General features: G+C 43.1%; 2 protein-coding genes across 6 annotated transcripts in view; both read left to right on the forward strand.

The window, feature by feature from the left end:
* Positions 1 to 19992, forward strand: part of LOC117510609 (ubiquitin-associated protein 2-like) — a 61366-nt gene extending 41374 nt beyond the window's left edge. Inside the window, exons 7-11 of the mRNA XM_034170403.1 lie at positions 7420 to 7483; positions 16270 to 16358; positions 19391 to 19444; positions 19709 to 19764; positions 19909 to 19992. Coding sequence (XP_034026294.1) covers positions 7420 to 7483; positions 16270 to 16358; positions 19391 to 19428 — 191 coding nt within the window. The 3' untranslated portion in view covers positions 19429 to 19444; positions 19709 to 19764; positions 19909 to 19992. The remainder of the gene's footprint in view (positions 1 to 7419; positions 7484 to 16269; positions 16359 to 19390; positions 19445 to 19708; positions 19765 to 19908) is intronic.
* A 1201-nt stretch (positions 19993 to 21193) lies between these two features.
* Positions 21194 to 22498, forward strand: part of LOC117510608 (ubiquitin-associated protein 2-like) — a 72783-nt gene continuing 71478 nt past the window's right edge. For 4 of the 5 annotated variants that reach the window (XM_034170396.1, XM_034170397.1, XM_034170399.1 and 1 more), the window contains exons 1-2: positions 21194 to 21330; positions 21454 to 21684. In XM_034170396.1, coding sequence (XP_034026287.1) covers positions 21542 to 21684 — 143 coding nt within the window. In that variant the 5' untranslated portion in view covers positions 21194 to 21330; positions 21454 to 21541. Of the gene's footprint in view, positions 21331 to 21453; positions 21685 to 22498 lie in introns of those variants that run through there. The other variant, XM_034170402.1, reaches the window with a different exon arrangement.

The following is a 22498-nucleotide window of genomic DNA, read 5'->3' on the forward strand; positions in this document are numbered from 1 at the left end:
TCAGAGACTGCTGCTTTGATCAAACTTTTTTCAAAACTGTAAGGCACAACTGAGTGGACACCATTCGATAAATTCAGCTGGTTTTCGGTAAAAATTTTAACGGCTGAGAGATTTTGGTCTGGTAGTGTCGCCGTAAGGACGGCCCACGGCGCCTGATGGCGATCTGCGCTCAGAGGCGGCAGCGTCTCGCCGTTTCAAGTTGAAAACTCACGCATGCGCACGAGGGTTCAAGAATGATTGGTGTAATCGCACGTCATTCAAATCCATATAGTTTTTAAAAAAAAAAAAAAAAAGGTAGGATACTTTTCTGATAGACCTCATATTTCATCTCAAGATCTCATAAATTCAGCATACGACACGCACATGGTGTGAACAGGACGGTAACGGCAGAATCACACCTTTAGAGACAGTTCAGAGAAAAGTAAAGGCAGCTTCACGTTTTGGGTTTGTTTGTTTTTTTTTACTTGTTCACTCGGGTTAAAATCCTCTCTCTGTTCCGCGCTCTGCGCACTGATGGTTCTCAGACTCTAATGTGTCGCGCCTGCATTCAGGAATCTCCCTCACGCACCCCCTCCCTCGCAGTTTGCAGCCTGTTGACTTCATGCACGCGCGCACACACACACCGGCAGCTCCGCATTTTAGACGGCTTTTGAAGAAGACGGCCACTGTTTTAATCGGCCGTCTTACCTCATGGTACAGTCCACTGTTTCCAAGCGCAACGATGTGTTCTGCACAGCCGGCAGGAGTGAACTGAAAAACAGTTGAATTGGTTTTAAATAGCGGCAAGGGCTACATGCAACTGTGCGCACACATTAAAAAGCAAACACGTGCAGCTACAAGCAAATCTATGAACACGTAAAAAGGCTGAGCGCAGGCACATTTCGGGCGTACTTAAATGAAATGCAATGCAGCAATATGCAGCTCTACGTTTGCGCCAGTGTGAAGGTACATGGCAGTCTGCCTGGAGTTTGCCAAAAACCACCTGAAGGACTCTCAGACCACGAGAAACAAAATTCTCTGATTTGATGAGACAAAGATTGAACTCTTTGGCATGAATGCCACGCATCATTATTGGAGGAAACCAGGCACCATCGCTATAGTGAAGCATGGTGGTGGCATCATGCTGTGAAAATGTTTTTCAGTGACAGGAACTGGGAGACTCATCAGGATTAAGGGAAAGATGAATGCAGCTATGGACAGAGACATCCTGGATGAAAACCTACTTCAGAGCTCTCTTGTTCTCAGACCGTTCGTCTGTCAGCAGGACAGTGACCCTAAGCACACAGCCAAGAAATCAAAGGAGTGGTTTCAGGAAAACTCTGTGAATGTCCTTGATTGGCCCAGCTAGAACCCAGACCTGAAATCAATTGAACATCTCTTGAGAGATCTGAAAATGGCCGTGCACTAGGCATGTGGAGATTAATCGATGTGAATCGGTATCTAGATACAAATGTGCGCAATGCGAGTGCATCGATTCATTCATTCATCGATTCATGGGTGAGCATATCTCACCCATATTGGCCTCTCTTCATTGGCTTCCTGTTAATTCTAGAATAGAATTTAAAATTCTTCTTCTTACTTATAAGGTTTTGAATAATCAGGTCCCATCTTATCTTAGGGACCTCGTAGTACCATAGCACCCCAATAGAGCGCTTCGCTCTCAGACTGCAGGCTTACTTGTAGTTCCTAGGGTTTGTAAGAGTAGAATGGGAGGCAGAGCCTTCAGCTTTCAGGCTCCTCTCCTGTGGAACCAGCTCCCAATTCAGATCAGGGAGACAGACACCCTCTCTACTTTTAAGATTAGGCTTAAAACTTTCCTTTTTGCTAAAGCTTATAGTTAGGGCTGGATCAGGTGACCCTGAACCATCCCTTAGTTATGCTGCTATAGACGTAGACTGCTGGGGGGTTCCCATGGTGCACTGTTTCTTTCTCTTTTTGCTCTGTATGCACCACTCTGCATTTAATCATTAGTGATCGATCTCTGCTCCCCTCCACAGCATGTCTTTTTCCTGGTTCTCTCCCTCAGCCCCAACCAGTCCCAGCAGAAGACTGCCCCTCCCTGAGCCTGGTTCTGCTGGAGGTTTCTTCCTGTTAAAAGGGAGTTTTTCCTTCCCACTGTAGCCAAGTGCTTGCTCACAGGGGGTCGTTTTGACCGTTGGGGTTTTACATAATTATTGTATGGCCTTGCCTTACAATATAAAGCGCCTTGGGGCAACTGTTTGTTGTGATTTGGCGCTATATTAAAAAAAAAATTGATTGATTGAATTGACTGTGCATCGATTCAGTTGACGGGTGAAATCGTTATGCATCGTTCGCTGCGTGCTTCCATCGAGATATAGATAGATAGATATCGATTTTTTTTTTCTTCCCCTCCCCGATGCACATTGAATGCACCATCACTGAGTTGCATTTTGTTTTGAACACGGACAGAAGCAGGAAAGCACATTTCTACTGCAGCAAATATTTTTCAATGCGGAGGTCCACGAGAACAACAGCAAACAGTTGGAGGTTTTTGACAGACCTAAAACATTTAAATCAGCCATTTGGCGATACTTTGGCTTTTTAAAAAAGATGGGAAACTTGACAAGACGCAGGTCATTTGTAAAGAATGCCGTGCTGCTAAACTGTAACACTGGCAGTACGACAAATTTAGGGACTCACTTGAAGAGATAGCATGGTATCGATACGGCCGCCACTGCTCTCGGATTCCTCTGAGGCAGATTGTAAACCGAGCTCCGGCAAAACTGGTGAGAAAAGTATCTCCACTTACTTTTGCCAAGTCGGTACTCTGAATGTGTTGAGTGTGTCACTTTAAGTCACTCATTGAAAGTGACGTTATCTTACTGTACTGTTTAAGTTCTGACATTGTGATGAAACAGGTTCCAAATATGAGGGAACTGATTCCTATTCCTTAATGTTGAATCTGGTAAATTTACTACATATAAGGAGTAAAACAAATCTTCTGCCTCTAGTAGAATCAGAAGAAGAATAATAGTACCATACTGAATTGGTATAATTTCTTTGCATCATGTTGACTGAATACCTTATCACACGGCTGTTCATGTGTCATGCCCCGATGTATCTGTTTCAGCCCAGAGTCTGAAGGACGAGGGCTGATACAGATACGAGGGGAGGTTATGGTCTAGTGGTTAAACGTTGGGCTTGAAACCAGAGGATCCTCGGTTCAAATCCCAGCCTGACCTGAAAATCAGTAAGGGCCTTTGGGCAAGGTCCTTAATCCCCTAGTTGCTCACATTGTGTAGTGGGTGCCTTGCATGGCAGCAGCCTGACATTGGGGTGAATGTGAGGCATTGATGTGTAAAGCACTTTGAGCGTCTGATGCAGATGAAAAGCGCTATATAAATGGAGTCCATTTACCATTTATTACCCATGATCATATTTTCGACAAGAAAGGGAAAATCATTTAATTCTCTCTCTCTCTCTAAAATTGTTTAAGTGGCTATTGAGATCATTCAAGTTTTTTTTTTTTTTTTTTTTTTAAGTACCCTTCAGAACAGTCAGGCTGAGTGAAAATTATCACATAATCACAAAATTAATTTGGAATCTGGAAGTTTCAGAGTAAATACCTTTTTAAGCTGAGCTCTGTCCAGAGCTGTGAAGCGCTTGTTGCTATGAATATTGTTTATGGAGCGCATGAAGCATTTCTGTTGGTATTTTGAACAATACAGTCTAAGCTCCATTCTCTATTCAAATACTACAAATGAACAGAGTAGTGTATCCTCTTGCAGTAACCATGTCTGGCTCAACCACAGACGTCATCAACATACAGAGGATTTGGGGGTCACAGGACTTGCATTTTGTCATTTGGGCAAATTTAGTGTGTTATTGGGATTATTAATTACACTTTCTCTGATTTGAAAATTGACTCTTAGAAATTACAAACCTTTCAAATCTCAGAGCTTTACTTTGCTGAGTTAATTGCTAACTTAAACATATCTTTAGGAGGATAAGGATGTTTTCATGATGTAGCCGGCAACATTTTTTTTTCTGTGGTTAGGCCCTTTCTTAAAAAAAACCCTCACTTCAACTCATCAGTTTTGTCCAATCTTAGGCCAGTCTCTCATCTGCCATTTCTTTCCAAGGTTTTAGAAAAATCTGATTTCATAGAGAGAGTCTTTTTTTTATCTGCTGCATAGCACTTTGTTAAACTGCTGTTTTAAAAAAAATTATTAGCCCTGTATGAGCCCTTTGGACTTGGGCTGATACAGATATGATATATAAACAGACATGTGATAAAGTGTGTGTGTGTGTGTGTGTATATATATAAAATATTTATGGTGACCTCATTTATATGAATGCCCCAACTCAAGTATTGAAACTATTAGATTCAGTCTACCATGCCTCTCTGAGGTTCATCACAAACTGTAAGCCTCGTACACACCGCTGCGAACTTTACATACGTGTGGGCTGGCCAGCCTTGGATTCTCGTAGACTCACTCACTGGGGTATGTTCATTTATAAGGGTGTTCTCCGTCTGCTCCCCTCATATCTCTCTGAATATATTCAACCAAAAGTGGCTGGACTGTATTTCCTTACTCTCTCAAGAATCACTGCTCCTGTCTGTACCAAGTGTCAGCACAGAAATTGGGAAGGTGGCATTTCAGTTTTCTGCCCCCACAACATAGAACAATCTTCAGAAAGACTGGAAACTAAAGAAACTGGTTCCAATTGGCAATTTTAAACTTTTGCTAAAAGGCTTGGAAATGAAATCCATGATTTGTAAATGCTTTTAAATAGCTGTATTATTGTATGAAATGTCTTTTATGTTTTGAAATTGTTGTGATTTGTGCCGCTGTCTTTGCCAGGACTCCCTTGAAAAAGAGATTAGTAATCTCAATGGGACTTTCCTGGTTAAATAAAGGTTAAATAAAAAAAATAAATATATATATACAACCCCTGGCAAAAATTATGGAATCACCGGCCTCGGAGGATGTTCATTCAGTTGTTTAATTTTGTAGAAAAAAAAGCAGATCACAGACATGACACAAAACTAAAGTCATTTCAAATGGCAACTTTCTGGCTTTAAGAAACACTATAAGAAATCAGGAAAAATAATTGTGGCAGTCAGTAACGGTTACTTTTTAGACCAAGCAGAGGGAAAAAAATATGGACTCACTCAATTTTGAGGAATAAATTATGGAATCACCCTGTAAATTTTCATCCCCAAAACTAACACCTGCATCAAATCAGATCTGCTCATTAGTCTGCATCTAAAAAGGAGTGATCACACCTTGGAGAGCTGTTGCACCAAGTGGACTGGCATGAATCATGGCTCCAACACGAGAGATGTTAGTTGAAACAAAGGAGAGGATTATCAAACTCTTAAGAGGGTAAATCATCACGCAATGTTGCAAAAGATGATAATACATCTTGCCATAGAGCAAAAACTGTGAAAACATTCCTTGTAAAAAGACACATAGGGTCAAGGTCATGGCCTGCAAATAGTCCGGATCTCAATCCAATTGAAAATCTTTGGTGGAAGTTGAAGAAAATGGTCCATGACAAGGCTCCAACCTGCAAAGCTGATCTGGCAACAGCAATCAGAGAAAGTTGGAGCCAGCTTGATGAAAAGTACTGTTTGTCACTCATTAAGTCCATGCCTCAGAGACTGCAAGCTGTTATAAAAGCCAGAGGTGGTGCAACAAAATACTAGTGATGCATTGGAGCGTTCTTTTGTTTTTCATGATTCCATAATTTTTTCCTCAGAATTGAGTGATTCCATATTTTTTTTTCCCTCTGCTTGGTCTAAAAAAGTAACCGTTACTGTTAGTTTTGTGTCATGTCTGTGATCTGCTTTTTTTTTTCTACAAAATTAAACAACTGAATGAACATCCTCCGAGGCCGGTGATTCCATAATGTATACCGTATTTTCCGGACTATAAGTCGCACTTTTTTACATGTTTTGGCCGGGGGTGCGACCTATACTCCAGTGCGACTTATAAATGAAAAATATAGCGGTAGGATCTCAATTAATTTACTGTAACAAAACAATTTTACGTGACAGAGTCGATCTGTGTTTTAAAATGGCCACCAGAAAAGGAAATGCAATGCATCATGGACACTGTAGTATGGCGGCCGTCCTATAAGTCACGCTGGTCGCGATAACCAATCAGAGAACAGAACGTTGGACGCGTATTCCTCACCTCACCCACAGCGTGTGAAGCTGACGAATACGGTGCTTGCTGTTATTCCGGCATGGCGAACAAAACAGCTTCAACCCTTGGATATCAGTGTGAGCAGAGTGTTTAAGTTGACGCTGAGAGCTGCGTGGGAGCACCGGGTGAGCGACGGCGGAGGATTAGTGTGTGCACTTGGAAGGAGCTGGCGTCGAAGATTGTGAATAGCGTTTGAAGCAGATGAACATGGTGTTTATTCCGGGACGGCTAACAAAACAGCTTCAACCCTTGGATATCAGTGTGAGCAGAGTTGACGCTGAGAGCTGCATGGGAGCACTGAGCGACGGCGGAGGATTAGCGTCTGCACTTGGAAGGAGCTGGATCGACAACGCTGGGTGGTCATGAGCTGCGCAGGTAGGTGCTGCATGGTTCGGCTCGCAATGTGGTCCGCAAAATACAAACATATCTGTAGGTAAAATGCAGCTCACGAGAGGGCACTCAAGGCTTGTGTGACTGTTCCTGCGACTTCTGACTACCATAGAAAAATAAAAATTTCAACGTTACTGATAACTTAACAAGACAACGGAGAAGGCCCGAAAAAATACCACCAAAAAGAAAATCATACTCTGCAGATTGTAAGTTACGACTGGTGAAATATGCATCTGAAAACGGTAGCCGTCACAATATTATCATCTGAACTTTTCATGTTAAGTTAACATACCTGTATGTCCATGGGACTTATAGTCCAGTGCAACTTATTTATGGTTTATTTTTCTTTATAATGATAAAGTGGCTGGTGCGACTTATACTCCGGTGCGACTTATTTATGGTTTATTTGTCTTTATAATGGATAAAGTGGCTGGTGCGACTTATACTCCGGTGCGACTTATAGTCCGGAAAATACGGTATATATATATATATATATATATATATATATATATATATAGTTGAGTGGTGTTTCTTCAGCTCCTGGATAGTCTTGGCATTTTATCTGTTTCACAGCTTTGTGCTGGGTGGTATGAGTCGACTTCCTTTGGCCTGTATTTTATTGATTTTGGCTGTGGAAGTGGTTTACTCTGGGGCAGACTGCCTTTATGCCTGGACATCCTTAGTGCTTGCATGCTTTCATGTCAAATAACCTCTACCTAACATCTTGTGCCACTGTATTAAATAATTAAATTAGATTAGATGCATAATTCCTGCTATATAAATTAATTCCAGAATTGGAGATGACGTGTAGCAGACACCAGAGGTCATCAGGTTGTTTTCTCTGTGTTCTTAGGGTCAGGGGGTCGGGGTAGAGGAAGAGCAGCTCCTGGGAGCAGGTTTTCCTCCCAGGGAATGGGGTAAGTCTTTCAATTTCAATTTATTAATTTATATAGTGCTAACTCACGACAAAGTCGCCCCAAGGCGCTTCACACAATTCATAACACAAAGTAATTTCAAATCAAAATTAAAATCAAGAAAAGCACAATAAAAAGATAAAACACAGTAGAATAAAAATAAATTACAAAGCAAACACAAAAACAAATTACATTAATGATAAGACAGTCTAAAAAGTGGGTCTTCAGTCTTGATTTAAAAGTTTCCACCGTGTCAGACTGCCTAATAACTGCAGGTAGATCATTTACAAAGAGTTGGACCACGGTAGGAGAAGGCTCTATACCCCACAGACGTCTTGTTCACCCTTGGAACCCACAGAAGCCCTGCGCCCTGTGAACGCAAGTGCCGCGCAGGTATGTAGGGCTTAACCAAGTCTGCCAGGTAGGAAGGTGCCAGTCCGTGAACAGTTTTATAAACCAACAATAACACTTTAAAATCTGATCTGGCAGAAACCGGTAGCCAATGAAGGGGTGCCAGAATGGGTGTAATGTGGTCAAACCTTCTACTTTGTGTCAAAAGTCTGGCAGCAGCATTCTGTACCATTTGAAGTCCCCGAATGCTAGACTGCGGCAGACCAGAAAATCAAGCCTTCCAGTCTGGAAGAAATAAACGCATATATCAAAGTCTCAGCATCAGCCATAGACAGGATGGGACGAATCCTTGCCACATTTCGCAGATGGAAGAAGGCAATCCTCATAATGTTTCTAATGTGGGGGCTAAAAGACAGTGTAGGATCAAAACGTACTGCAAGATTCCTCATTTTGTCCGTATGATGCATAACACACGAACCCAAATTAAGCGCCAAGAACCATCATTTCAGTTTTAACAGAATTCAAGAGTAGGAAATTACTAGACAACCAACTTCTCACAGGTACAACCCCTGGCAAAAATTATGGAATCACTGGCCTTGGAGGATGTTCATTCAGTGTTTAATTTTGTAGAAAAAAAGCAGATCACAGACATGACACAAAACGAAAGTCATTTCAAATGTCAACTTTCTGGCTTTAAGAAACACTATAAGAAATCAGGAAAAAAAATTGTCAGTCAGTAACGGTTACTTTTTTAGACCGAGCAGAGGGAAAAAATATGGACTCACTCAATTCTGAGGAATAAATTATGGAATCACCCTGTAAATTTTCATCCCCAAAACTAACACCTGCATCAAATCAGATCTGCTTGTTAGTCTGCATCTAAAAAGGAGTGATCACACCTTGGAGAGCTGTTGCACCAAGTGGACTGACATGAATCATGGCTCCAACACGAGAGATGTCAGTTGAAACAAAGGAGAGGATTATCAAACTCTTAAAAGAGGGTAAATCATCACGCAATGTTGCAAAAGATGTTGGTTGTTCACAGTCAGCTGTGTCTAAACTCTGGACCAAATACAAACATGGGAAGGTTGTTAAAGGCAAACATACTGGTAGACCAAGGAAGACATCAAAGCGTCAAGACAGAAAACTTAAAGCAATATGTCTCAGAAATTGAAAATGCACAACAAAACAAATGAGGAACGAATGGGAGGAAACTGGAGTCAACGTCTGTGACCAAACTGTAAGAAACCACCTAAAGGAAATGGGATTTACATACAGAAAAGCTAAACGAAAGCCATCATTAACACCTAAACAGAAAAAAAACAAGGTTACAATGGGCTAAGGAAAAGCAGTCGTGGACTGTGGACGACTGGATGAAAGTCATATTCAGTGATGAATCTCGAATCTGCATTGAGCAAGGTGATGATGCTGGAACTTTTGTTTGGTGCCGTTCCAATGAGATTTATAAAAATGACTGCCTGAAGAGAACATGTAAATTTCCACAGTCATTGATGATATGGGACTGCATGTCAGGTAAAGCCACTGGGGAGATGGCTGTCATTACATCATCAATAAATGCACAAGTTTATGTTGATATTTTGGACACTTTTCTTATCTCATCAATTGAAAGGATGTTTGGGGATGATGAAATCATTTTTCAAGATGATAATGCATCTTGCCATAGAGCAAAAACTGTGAAAACATTCCTTGCAAAAAGACACATAGGGTCAATGTCATGGCCTGCAAATAGTCCGGATAGTAGAGAAGCTTGAATCTTTGACTGGACTGGGTTGCTTGACGCGAGGACGTTTCAGTTCCAGAGGTTGGGCCCCGCAACAGCAAAGGCTCTGTCTCCCCTGGTCTTCACCTTAGACCTGGGACAGACCAGTAAACTCTGGTCCGCGGAGCGGAGGGCTCTTCCTGGAGTGTGCAATGACAGCATATCAGATAAATAGAATGGGGCTTGACCATGAATTGATTTAAAAACAAGCAACAAAATCTTAAAATCAATTCTAAAAGCAACAGGTAACCAGTGCATTGAAGATAAAACAAGAGAAATGTGTTGGTGCTGTTTGGCTCCAGTGAGCAGATGCGCAGCTGCATTTTGTACCATCTGGAGGCGATGCAGAGACGACTGATTAAGACCAACATAAAGAGAATTGCAGTAGTCTAAACGAGACGTGATCAAGGCGTGCACAACCTGTTCCAGCTGTTTTGGGGGCAGGTAACGCTTGATTTTACTTAAAAGTCTAAGCTGGAAGAAGCTTGTTTTGACCACTGTGTTGATCTGCTTCTCGAATTTAAAAGAGCTGTCTATAAAAACACCAAGGGTCTTAGCAGATGTACACCTGCTTTCTTATTTAATTTTCCCCGTAAGTTCTTTTGGTTACCAGGCTCCAGCCGCATCATGGAATAGCGTAGTATACGAGGGCTGTCAATAAATTATAGGTCCTCTTTATTTTTTTTCAAAAACTATATGGATTTCTGTGTAGGCTCTCAGTTGTCCAGGTGGTTTCCATAGTAGGGAAGCTTGAATCTTCGACTGGACTGGGTTGCTTGACGCGAGGACGTTTCGCTTCAAATCGCAGAAGCTTCCTCAGCTAAAATTCTTGCTCTGGTGGTCTGACTTCTGTCTTGACTCTTGTAGAGAAGAATAATCAAGAAGTCACAAAGCTGGAGTTTTAAACCTAACCAGACCCCTCCTACCGAGAGGCAGACTGCTATAGGCTGGTGACTAAACAATAGCTGTAATTAGCAGCTATTTTGCTCTAGTTAACACCCTCCTAATGACAGGGCAGCTGTCCCTCTCCTGATGGCTCCCTTGACGACTCTGCTGATGACGTGAATGACTCATTACCATGAACAAAAGACTGAAACTGCTTTGACCTGAGTACCCCATTGTAAACAGGGGATAAAGCGTGTCTCAGACCCCCTCCCCGGTTAAGGCTAGGTTTCAAACGTTTCACAAAGAATGCCTCCTTGACCCCTCTCTCAAACCATTTCTTCTCTCTGGCTAATATTTTAACTTCCTTGTCCTCAAACGTGTGGTTAGTGTCTTTAAGGTGGAGATGAACTGCAGACTGAGAGAGACCCCATCACACAGCCATGAATCTGCCTGTGGTAATTAATTTCCTGTTTAGGGGTAATTACTACAGGCAGATTCATGGCTTTGCGATGGGGTCTCCGGTATCCCCCATTGTGGCCAATCTGTACATGGAGCGAGTGGAGAAGACAGCCTTGACGTCTTTCATGGGCATCTCTCCCAGTCACTGGTTCAGATATGTTGATGACACATGGGTTAAAATCAAGCAACAGGAAGTTGAGGACTTTACAGAACACATCAACTCGGTGGACGCCAATATCAAGTTCACATGTGAGGATGCCAGAAACAACCATTTAGCCTTCTTGGACTGTGATGTTACGATTGGAGAGAACAGGCAGCTCCAGACAGGGGTTTACAGAAAACCGACTCACACTGACCAATATCTGCTCTTTGGCTCAAACCACCCCCTTGAACACAAGCTCGGGGTGATGAGGACGCTTCAACACAGAGCCCTACAAGTGCCCACAACTGCAGAGGGAAGGGCTAAAGAACATCAACTTGTCCGGAAAGCCCTCACAGTATGTGGGTACCCACGATCGTCCCTGGACAAAGTTCAGAAGTCCCAGAGAACAAAGAGACCAGATAGACAGGAGACGAAGACAAAAAGAAGAGTGTCTCTCCCTTATTTAGCAGGAGTAGGGGAAAAACTACAGAGGATCTTCAGACAGCACAAAATCCCAGTTTACTTTAAACCGGTTCACACCTTGAGACAGAAATTAGTTCACCCTAAGGACAGGATCCCTAGTTACAAACAGAGGAATGTAGTGTATTGTATCAGATGTCAGGAAAACTGTAACGAATACTACATAGGTGAGACTAAGCAACCTTTACACAAAAGGCTATACCAGCACCGCAGAGAGGGCGCCAGTGGACCTCAGTCTGCAGTTCATCTCCACCTTAAAGACACTAACCACACGTTTGAGGACAAGGAAGTTAAAATATTAGCCAGAGAGAAGAAATGGTTTGAGAGAGGGGTCAAGGAGGCATTCTTTGTGAAACGTTTGAAACCTAGCCTTAACCGGGGAGGGGGTCTGAGACACGCTTTATCCCCTGTTTACAATGGGGTACTCAGGTCAAAGCAGTTTCAGTCTCTTGTTCATGGTAATGAGTCATTCACGTCATCAGCAGAGTCATCAAGGGATCCATCAGGAGAGGGACAGCTGCCCTGTCATTAGGAGGGTGTTAACTAGAGCACAATAGGTGCTAATTAGAGCTATTGTTTAGTCACCAGCCTATAGCAGTCTGCCTCTCGGTAGGAGAGGTCTGGTTAGGTTTAAAACTCCAGCTTTTGTGACTTCTTGATTATTCTTCTCTACAAGAGTCAAGACAGAAGTCAGACCACCAGAGCAAGAATTTTAGCTGAGGAAGCTTCTGCGATTTGAAGCGAAACGTCCTCGCGTCAAGCAACCCAGTCCAGTCCACGATTCAAGCCTCCCTACTATATGGATTTCATTCATATGTTTTTACGTCAGACATGCTTGAACCCTCGTGCGCATGCGTGAGTTTTTCCATGCCTGTCGGTGACGTCATTCGCCTGTGAGCACTCACTTGTGGGAGGAGTCGTCCAGCCCCTCGTCGATTCCTTGTCTGAGAAGTTGCTGAGAGATTGGCGCTTTGTTTGATCAAAATTTTTCTAAACCTGTGAGGGCACATCGAAGTGGACACGGTTCGAAAATTAAGCTGGTTTTCGGTGAAAATTTTAACGGCTGATGAGAGATTTTGAGGTGATACTGTCGCTTTAAGGACTTCCCACAGAGCTGGGATGTCGCGCAGCGCTCCAGGCACCGTCGTCAGCCTGTTCAAGCTGAAACCTCCACATTTCAGGCTCTGTTGATCCAGGACGTCGTGAGAGAACAGAGAAGTTTCAGAAGAGTCGGTTTCAGCATTTTATCCGGATATTCCACTGTTAAAGGAGATTTTTTAATGAAAGACGTGCGGACGGGTCCGCGCGTCGGGACGCAGCCTGCGGCGACACAGGAAAATCCTCCGTGTTGATAACCATTGTAAAATCCAGCGGCTTTTGATGGCGTTCAGTGGAGTGAGTATATGAAAAATTGTTTAACAGGTGGGCATGTTCCAACGTGTCTTAAGGCTTCCAACAGAGGTGTTTTTCCTTGGCGGAGCGTCACGGCGGCTGCGAGCCGACGCTGCAATCCGTCCGCACGTCTTTCATTTAAAAATCTCCTTTAACAGTGAAATATCCGGATAAAATACTGAAGCCGACTTCTTCTGAAACTTCTCTGTTCTCTCACGACGTCCTGGATCAATAGAGCCTGAAATGTGGAGGTTTTCAGCTTGAAACAGGCTGACGACGGTGCCTGGGAGCGCTGCGCGTCGTCCTGCTCCGTGGAAGTCCTTAAAGCGACAGTATCACCTCAAAATCTCTCATCAGCCGTTAAAATTTTCACCTAAAACCAGCTTAATTTTTCAACCGTTCCACTTCGATGTGATCAAACAAAAGCGCCAGTCTCTCAGCAACTTCTCAGACAAAGGAATTCCGACAAGGGGCTGGACGACTCCTCCACAAGGAGTGCTCACAGGCGAATGACGTCACCGACAGGCGTGGTAAAACTCACGCATGCGCACGAGGGTTCAGCATGTCTGACGTAAAAACATATGAATGAAATCCATATAGTTTTTGAAAAATAAAAAGGACCTATACTTTGACAGACCTCGTAGTCCGTTTCTGCAGTATGGAACAAGTAGATCATATGAGCACCGTTAGACTGCTGCAAAAAAAAATGCATACTGAGTATTCAGACACCTTACGGATTGTGTGTACTGCTGTTTACCAACTGTATAGTACACTAGCAATAGTATGATATTGTGATGTAGCAGTGAAATGCACATGGCTATTGCTCCCCCAAAATGCAAATGGTACTTCTCACCTGAATGTCCCCAAGTAACCCCTCATTTGTGACAGTCATTTCAGAGGTACCCAGGTATCATCCCAAGAGACTTAGTTTTAAAGAAAAGTAGTTGTTACCTTAGGTCAGTGGTTAATGTCAAAATCTCACAATCACCAACATCCTTAAGTTAGACCTTTATTCTCCTGCAAAGGTATTGGCATTGCCTTACACCTCTGTCCAGGGGCCTCATGACTGCATACGCAAGTTCAATTTATTCTCCTGCAAAGGTATTGGCATTGCCTTACACCTCTGTCCAGGGGCCTCATGACTGCATACGCAAGTTCAATACTTCTGTCAAATACAGATATACGAGTATAGTACTGGTCAAACATTTGGGCACACTTTCCTGTTCAGTTGAATGAGAAAGTATATCCAAACTTTTGATTGGGAGTGTACTTATGATGGCTGAGTCTAGGAAGTCATTGAAAGCTTGGATCTTTCTCTCTCCAGGGCAATCACAAGCCCAGGCACTCCTATTCCTCACTCAGCTTCTCAAGTAATGCAGTCAGGGTATCCATTGATTCCCCAGAGTCGAGATTAATAAAGTTTTCCTCTATAACAAAGGCACCTAAGGTACTGGGTTCTACAACACTACCCAACACCCTGTCCATGTAAGCATCAAATAGTGTAGGAACCAGAACAGACTAAGAAATGCCAATTTTCACTGGAAAAATCAGGCCAGGAGATGCCTTAGCACATAGCTAAGGAAAAAGCATGTTGAAAAACAAATTCTGAATCTCCTCCCTAAAAAAGAAAAAACTACGCAACAAAAATATAAACGCAACACTTTTGGTTTTGCTCCCATTTTGTATGAGATGAACTGAAAGATCTAAAACTTTTTCCACATACACAATATCACCATTTCCCTCAAATATTGTTCACAAACCAGTCTAAATCTGTGATAGTGAGCACTTCTCCTTTGCTGAGATAATCCATCCCACCTCACAGGTGTGCCATATCAAGATTCTGATTAGATGCCATGATTAGTGCACAGGTGTGCCTTAGACTGCCCACAATAAAAGGCCACTCTGAAAGGTGCAGTTTTGTTTTATTGGAGGGGGGATACCAGTCAGTATCTGGTGTGACCACCATTTGCCTCATGCAGTGCAACACATCTCCTTCGCATAGAGTTGATCAGGTTGTCAATTGTGGCCTGTGGAATGTTGGTCCACTCCTCTTCAATGGCTGTGCGAAGTTGCTGGATATTGGCAGGAACTGGTACATGCTGTCGTATATGCCGGTCCAGAGCATCCCAAACATGCTTAATGGGTGACATGTCCGGTGAATATGCCGGCCATGCAAGAACTGGGACATTTTCAGCTTCCAAGAATTGTGTACAGATCCTTGCAACATGGGGCCGTGCATTATCCTGCGCAACATGAGTGATGTTCTTGGATGTATGGCACAACAATGGGCCTCAGGATCTCGTCACGGTATCTCTGTGCATTCAAAATAGCCATCAATAAAATGCACCTGTATTCTTCGTCCGTAACAGACGCCTGCCCATACCATAACCCCACCGCCACCATGGGCCACTCGATCCACAACACTGACATCAGAAAACTGCTTACCCACACGACGCCACACACGCTGTCTGCCATTGCCCTGAACAGTGTGAACCGGGATTCATCCGTGAAGAGAACACCTCTCCAACGTGCCAAACGCCAGCGAATGTGAGCATTTGCACACTCAAGTCGGTTACGACGGCGAACTGGAGTCAGGTCGAGACCCCGATGAGGACGACGAGCATGCAGATGAGCTTCCCTGAGACGTTTCTGACAGTTTGTGCAGAAATTCTTTGGTTATGCAAACTGATTGTTTCAGCAGCTGTCCGAGTGGCTGGTCTCAGACGATCTTGGAGGTGAACATGCTGGATGTGGAGGTCCTGGGCTGGTGTGGTTACACGTGGTCCGCGGTTGTGAGGCTGGTTGGATGTACTGCCAAATTCTCTGAAACGCCTTTGGAGACGGCTTATGGTAGAGAAATGAACATTCAATACACGAGCAACAGCTCTGGTTGACATTCCTGCTGTCAGCATGCCAAATGCACGCTCCCTCAAATCTTGCGACATCTGTGGCATTGTGCTGTGTGATAAAACTGCACCTTTCAGCGTGGCCTTTTATTGTGGGCAGTCTAAGGCACACCTGTGCACTAATCATGGTGTCTAATCAGCATCTTGATATGGCACACCTGTGAGGTGGGATGGATTATCTCAGCAAAGGAGAAGTGCTCACTATCACAGATTTAGACTGGTTTGTGAACAATATTTGAGGGAAATGGTGATATTGTGTATGTGAAAAAGTTTTAGATCTTGAGTTCATCTCGTACAAATGGGAGCAAAACCAAAGTGTTGCGTGTATATTTTTGTTGAGTGTATCTGCTGTCTATTTATGCATGTATTTCACTATTTCTCCCACTCTCTTCAGCACCTTCAATCCAGCTGAGTACACTGCCAACTCTGGACCTCCACATGAGTCATGGGAAGTGGATGACAATGAAGCAGTTGAGGGAACTGGTGAGGATAACTGGTGTTGGAAAATATAATTTGCCTGCGCTTTCCCATTGTTGCCCAGTTGAAATTCTGTCATGCTGTTAGATGCCGCTGTTAAAACCCCCATCACACTTGGCAAGAATCAGCACAAATGAAGCTGAATCAGGCTGAATGGGGGGGAAAAAAGCCAAACTTCGAGGTGCAGTAGGGAGGGACAGACATTCAGACAGCCGTGTATGAATGGCATATGACAACTTAGAATTTGGGAGGATCCCACATCGACTGATTTGTGCACACCCATGCGCACAACACCAATTCCAATGAATTTGGGATGTTGTGTAAAATGTAAATAAAAAAAGAATACAATGATTTAGACATCCTCTTCAACCTATATTCAATTGAATACACCACAAAGATAAGATATTTAATGGTCAAACTGATAAACTTTATTGTTTTTGTGCAAACATTTGCTCATTTTTAAATGGATGCCTGCAACACGTTTCAAAAAAGCTGGGACAGTGGTATGTTTACCACTGTGTTATATCACCTTTCCTTCACACTCAATAAGTGTTTGGGAACTGAGGCCACTAATTGTTGAAGCTTTGTAAGTGGAATTCTTTCCCATTCTTGCTTGATGTATGACTTCAGTTGTTCAACAGTCTGGGGTCTCCGTTGTCGTATGTTGTGCTTCATAATGCGCCACACATTTGCAATGGGTGACAGGTCTGGAGTGCAGGCAGGCCAGTCTAGTACCCACACTCTTTTACTATAAACACACGCTGTTGTAACACGTGCAGACTGTGTCTTGGCATTGTCTTGCTGAAATAAGCAGGGACGTCCTTGAAAAAGACATTGCTTGGATGGCAGCTTGTGTTGCTCCAAAACCTGGATGTACCTTTCAGCATTGATGATGCCATCACAGATGTGTAAGTTGCCCATGCCATGGGCAACTAACACACCCCCATAACATCACATATGCTGGCTTTTGAACTTTGCACTGGTAACAATCTGGATGGTCTTTTTCCTCTTTTGTCCGGAGGACATGACGTCCATGATTTCTGAAAACAATTTGAAATGTGGACTCATCAGACCACAGCACACTTTTCCACTTTGCATCTGTCTATTTCAAATGAGCTCAGGCCCAGAGAAGTTGGCGGTGTTTCTGGATGTTGTTGATGTATGGTGTTCACTTTGCATGGTAGAGTTTTAACTTGTACTTGTAGATGTAGTGATGAACTGTGTTAACTGACAGTGGTTTTTTTTTAAGTGTTCCTGAGCCCACGCTGTAAGATCCTTTACACAATGATGATGATTTTTAATGTAGTGTCGCCTGAGGGATCGAAGGTCACAGGCATTCAGTTTTGCGTTTTTCGGCCTTGCCGATTAACGTGTAGAAGTTCAGCCAGCTTCTCTGAATCTTCTGATTATATTATGTACTGTAGATGATGGAATCCCCTAAATTCCTTGCAATTGAGCATTGAGAACATTGTTCTTAAATTGTTGGACTATTTGTTTCACGCAGTTGTTCACAAAGTGGTGATCCCGCGCCCCTTTTGAGCCTTTTGGGATGCTCCCTTTTATACCCCATCATGACACCTCACCGTTTCCAATTACCCTGTTCACATGAGTTAATGTTCTTCCAAACAGGTGTTGGCTCTTTGAGCAGTACCAACTTCCCAGTCTTTTGTTTGCCCTGTCCCAACTTTTTTGCACGTGTTGCAGAACTCCATTTCAAATGAGCAAAATTTTGCCACAAAAACAATAAAGTCTATCAGTTTGAACATTAAATATCTTGTCTTTGTGGTGTATTCAGTTGAATATAGGTTGAAGAGGATTAGCAAATCACTGTATTCGGTTTTTATTTACATTTTAAACGTCTCAACTTCATTGGAATTGGGGTGTGGTAGGATGACAGTACGAATATCCAGAATACTGTTAGAATGCACTAAGAATATAAATAATGCACTCCGAGTGCCAGATGCATGCGGTCGATTGGCAAGGCAAACCGAGAGAGTAGGGTGTGAGCCAACTCTAGTATGCCCTTTGCACAAGACCTGCCAATATTGGATTTTGTAAATAGATCCAGTGGATGTGGCTGGATACATGTCATATGTGTCAAAGCTGTCAATTGCACAACCTACTCACCCACTGCCTCACACTCTCCCTCGCGTGCACTGACCTTTCTGCAGGACACTGTTGCCCTCAGAATGAACTGTGTCATGACTCCCACACACGGACTCCCTGCAATGGGCGATCGGGCATACAAGTGCACTGCAACCATGTGGCGATCACTCTATTATAAGACATACACGTGCACACAGCATAGCGATCAGCTGTATGGGCACATGTGCAGCGGGGCATGTTGAACATATACCGATACCATAATATAACCCATAAGTGGGGATGTCATGTATCTGTAATATCGTGTGCTGTGTATGTAACAGCCCTTTCAGGCCTGCGTGAGCAGCAACACACGGTGTTTTCAGTGTGATTGCACATGTTCACGTTTATTGCACATGATGATTGCCGTGCCACAGACCTTGCACATTACAATATTTCCTTTGGGCTCCCTGAGCAGGATGCATCGGAGTGCAGCTCTGGCTCATCCAGGGCACAATCAGGACATGCCAGCCTGATTTTGCGTGCCCTGAACCATGTAAAGGTTCCTTGAATACAATCAGATGCTCTAAATGCTGTGAATTGACATTTCGAATGCTGTCAAACTGCACTTCGACCAACTGTTCAAGCTTTTTCCACCCCAAACGCTCCCCGCGAGTGGGAGAATGTCCTCTACATTCGTGCTGGATGTGCGATGAGCCAGTCTGTTTGTTTGGAATGCACTCGGTTAACTGTTGGAGGTTTTCAAATGCGCCTTGACTTTGCCCGAATTGATGGTCGAATTTTCATTCGGTCGGCATTCAGGCTCATTCAGCCTCTAGTGTGATGGGGTGTAAGCAGGACTTAAGCATAAGCTTTTGTTAATTTACAAAATAATGCTTGTATCAGTATTTTAACGTGACTGCAGAGAAGCATGACGATTGTTTCCATTTTTAAAGGAACGTGGGGAGGCAATCTGGAAGACTGGACGTCCTGAAGACTGGAACGAAGATGTAATGCTGTGTTTTTAATGCACTGAAAGAGAAATACTCAACCATTAGTGCAGCAATTATTTAAGTCCTTTAATAGATGTAATTTTGTAGCTTTAAATTTCTGAACGCATTCTAATTTGAGCCTGCACAAGTCAAATCATTGCTAAATACACTCATGAATCACTCAGAAGGTGTTCATGATATTTAAGTGGTTAAAACTGTAATAGTGTGGCAATGGCATATTTGGATTTATTGATGAACAGTGTGTTTGTATTCTTCTCTCAGTTGTCTGAGTCCAAAGTATTCACTGCCTCTGCTTCTGCTCCAGCAAACCAACACAAGTAAGACATGCTTCCAAATGCAGTCACAACTTCAGATGCTGCATACAAAGTGTGAAGAAAGAGTGGGGGGGAACCTCCCCTCATATTTTCAAGTGGTCATCAGCGTTGTCTTTTTTCATGTTTCTACTCTGTGACTCTGGCTAGTCTACTGCCTAAAGCTGGAGAGGAAGTAGGGGGATCTGTCGACTCATACCTCGGGGGGATAGTTGATGGTCCCTCAACCGAAGAGTTGGGCCAAAGCCTGGTGTTTACCAATTCCCATCACAATGCACGAACTGCAACACAGAGCTACGCACATGCTGCAGCCAGCAGCTACGCCCACGCTGCCTCTGCTGGTGCCACCTATGCACATGCTGCACTGGTACAGACAAACATCGAGTCATTCTAATTTCCAATAGCAAAAGTGTAACAGTTTTAATTTGGATTTTTAATCATAGCATCATGACCCAGTTTGAAATGGCTATAAGATGCCCCCCCCCCCCCCCCCCCCCCCAAAAAGAAAGTTATCATTCAATACGTGTTCCTCTTCTCTTTCATCCCAGTCCTCAGTCCTAGGTCCTGGTTTTGGAGCACTGAATGCACACAAGCCTAACCCTGCCTCTGATGTTAGGACACCCGAGCATCTCAGTGGGCCTAGACTCACTCAGAGAGTGAGTCAGATGGTGGCTACCAGTAATGGTAGTGCTTTTAAAGATGCAGGGTCTCCACCAATACAGAGTCCTTCACCGACCTCCTCTTCCTCTCAAGACGACAATGTTCAGAGAATGGAGAATGGCTCTGTCACCACCCAACAATGTATGCATTACTCACATAACATACATATCAACTTTCATTTTTTAATGTCTGTTTGCCTGAATAAATAAATAAATAACACAGAAATGCAATGAAAACAAGAATATGATTCTTATTGTGTAAGAGATAATGGGCTACTGCATGAGTGCTATAAATTATTTTTTTGTGTCCTCTCTAGTGGAGGTGAAGGTCCAGCCAGAGCCATCAATGGTGCTCAGTCAGCTTTCACAAGGGCAGCAGCAGTCCTCCATCCTTCCCTCCATCGAGTCTCAGTTGCCATTCCCTGTGCCACCAGGTAGTGGGCAGGGACTATGAAGTCTTATTCCACTTCACACACCTTAAGAAACAAAGAATGATTGAAGTACCACTGCAGTCTTTATAGAATGATAAATAACAAGACATCCAAGTCAAGGTTCTTGGGATAGACACATCCAAAATGCATATCTGGCTGCTGAAATGAATTTTGAGAACGCACTCTAGAGTACCTTAATTTGCCATATTTGTGGTATCTAGAATAGCATATCTTGCAATTGTTACTTTGAGTTTATTTTGCTCTGACTAATAATTTTTTTGATTCCTCCTTCCCGTAAAAATCATGCACTAATTGAAACTGTGATCTTAATTCAATGTCATGTAGGTCATGAGTCCTGCATCTCTCCTCAAAAAGAAGTAGCTTCGTCAGATATCAAACTGTCTGGCATTGAGCCTCAGTTCACAGAACCTCCTCAAAGGCAGCTGAAGATACAGAAGCGCAAAGTACCTTTTCCTTCAAAGGTGTGTGTATACAGTTCTTTACCAAGTTGGAATAGGAAAACCTCTTTGTCCTTTGTAGCGTGCTTTGGATGTAAGTTTTAGTAGATGATCATGAATAATCTTGAGTCCTCTTTCCTTTGTCAGATCCCTTCATCTGCTGTTGAGATGCCGGGATCTGCAGATGTATCTGGATTGACTGTTCAGTTTGGAGAGCACTTGATTTTGGTTCAGAATGCTGGAAGTGGAAGCAGTAGACGTAGGTGAAAAGGTGTCAACCAAAAGAACAAGTCTTGGCTCAAGTCATCCTGCCCTATTCCTACACAGCAGCCGCAGAGCAGCTTATTCTCCAGTCAGGGAATGTGAGGTGTGGTGCACGTATATGACATCAGAAATATTTTTTATAATTTTGTCTGTGAAATTTTACCTGTTGAAAAAAGATTTGAGAACTGCCAAGGAGAAGCCATACATGTTTGTCAGAGAAAAGGATGAGGGAGCTCAGCCATAAGAGGCTTGTACTTTTACAAATGAATTCACTCACCACAGAGTGTAAATAGACATGTTGGATCAGAACAGCCAGTACAACCTACGGTAGCACCAGTTGGCATTGGCAAAAGAAGGGTTGGACCACTTGTTTATAATAAAAAATAATAAATGACTGTATGGGTCAGTTGTGGCCTGGTTCCAAACTTGGCTTTTTGTTTGTTCTTCAAGACAAGTGGTGACAAGTTGACCAACCGGATAAAATGACTTTTCCTGGTTACAATTTTATGTTCTTATTATGTTCATTACAGCGATGGAAGTTTTCCTGGAATTCCCGGAAACTCGAGTTTTTACTTACGTGTTGACGTTTCTGGGTTATTTTGATAGCATATGTCAGAATCCATTAATGCTCCACACTCAAACAGTTGGTGCCATAATATACCGTATTGGCTTGTAAACCGCTAATAAACTCAAAAGAAGATGATGAAGGGTAATTTTTTTTCCTGGCCTCTGTCGATGTCGCCGACCAAACGGTCCCCCCAAATGCTGCGTTTACACATAATGACAAGTCCTGAATGCCACGAAGTATACATTATTGGCCGCTGATCGCGAATGTGATGATTTGAGGCAGAGGCCTCAGGTGTCCTCAGGAACTGCTGCAACCTGTTACCATGCATTACGATTTAATGGCATGGATTGCTGGAGAATT

This window comes from Thalassophryne amazonica, chromosome 5 (assembly GCF_902500255.1).
Source record: "Thalassophryne amazonica chromosome 5, fThaAma1.1, whole genome shotgun sequence".
Classification (NCBI taxonomy): Eukaryota; Metazoa; Chordata; class Actinopteri; order Batrachoidiformes; family Batrachoididae; genus Thalassophryne; species Thalassophryne amazonica.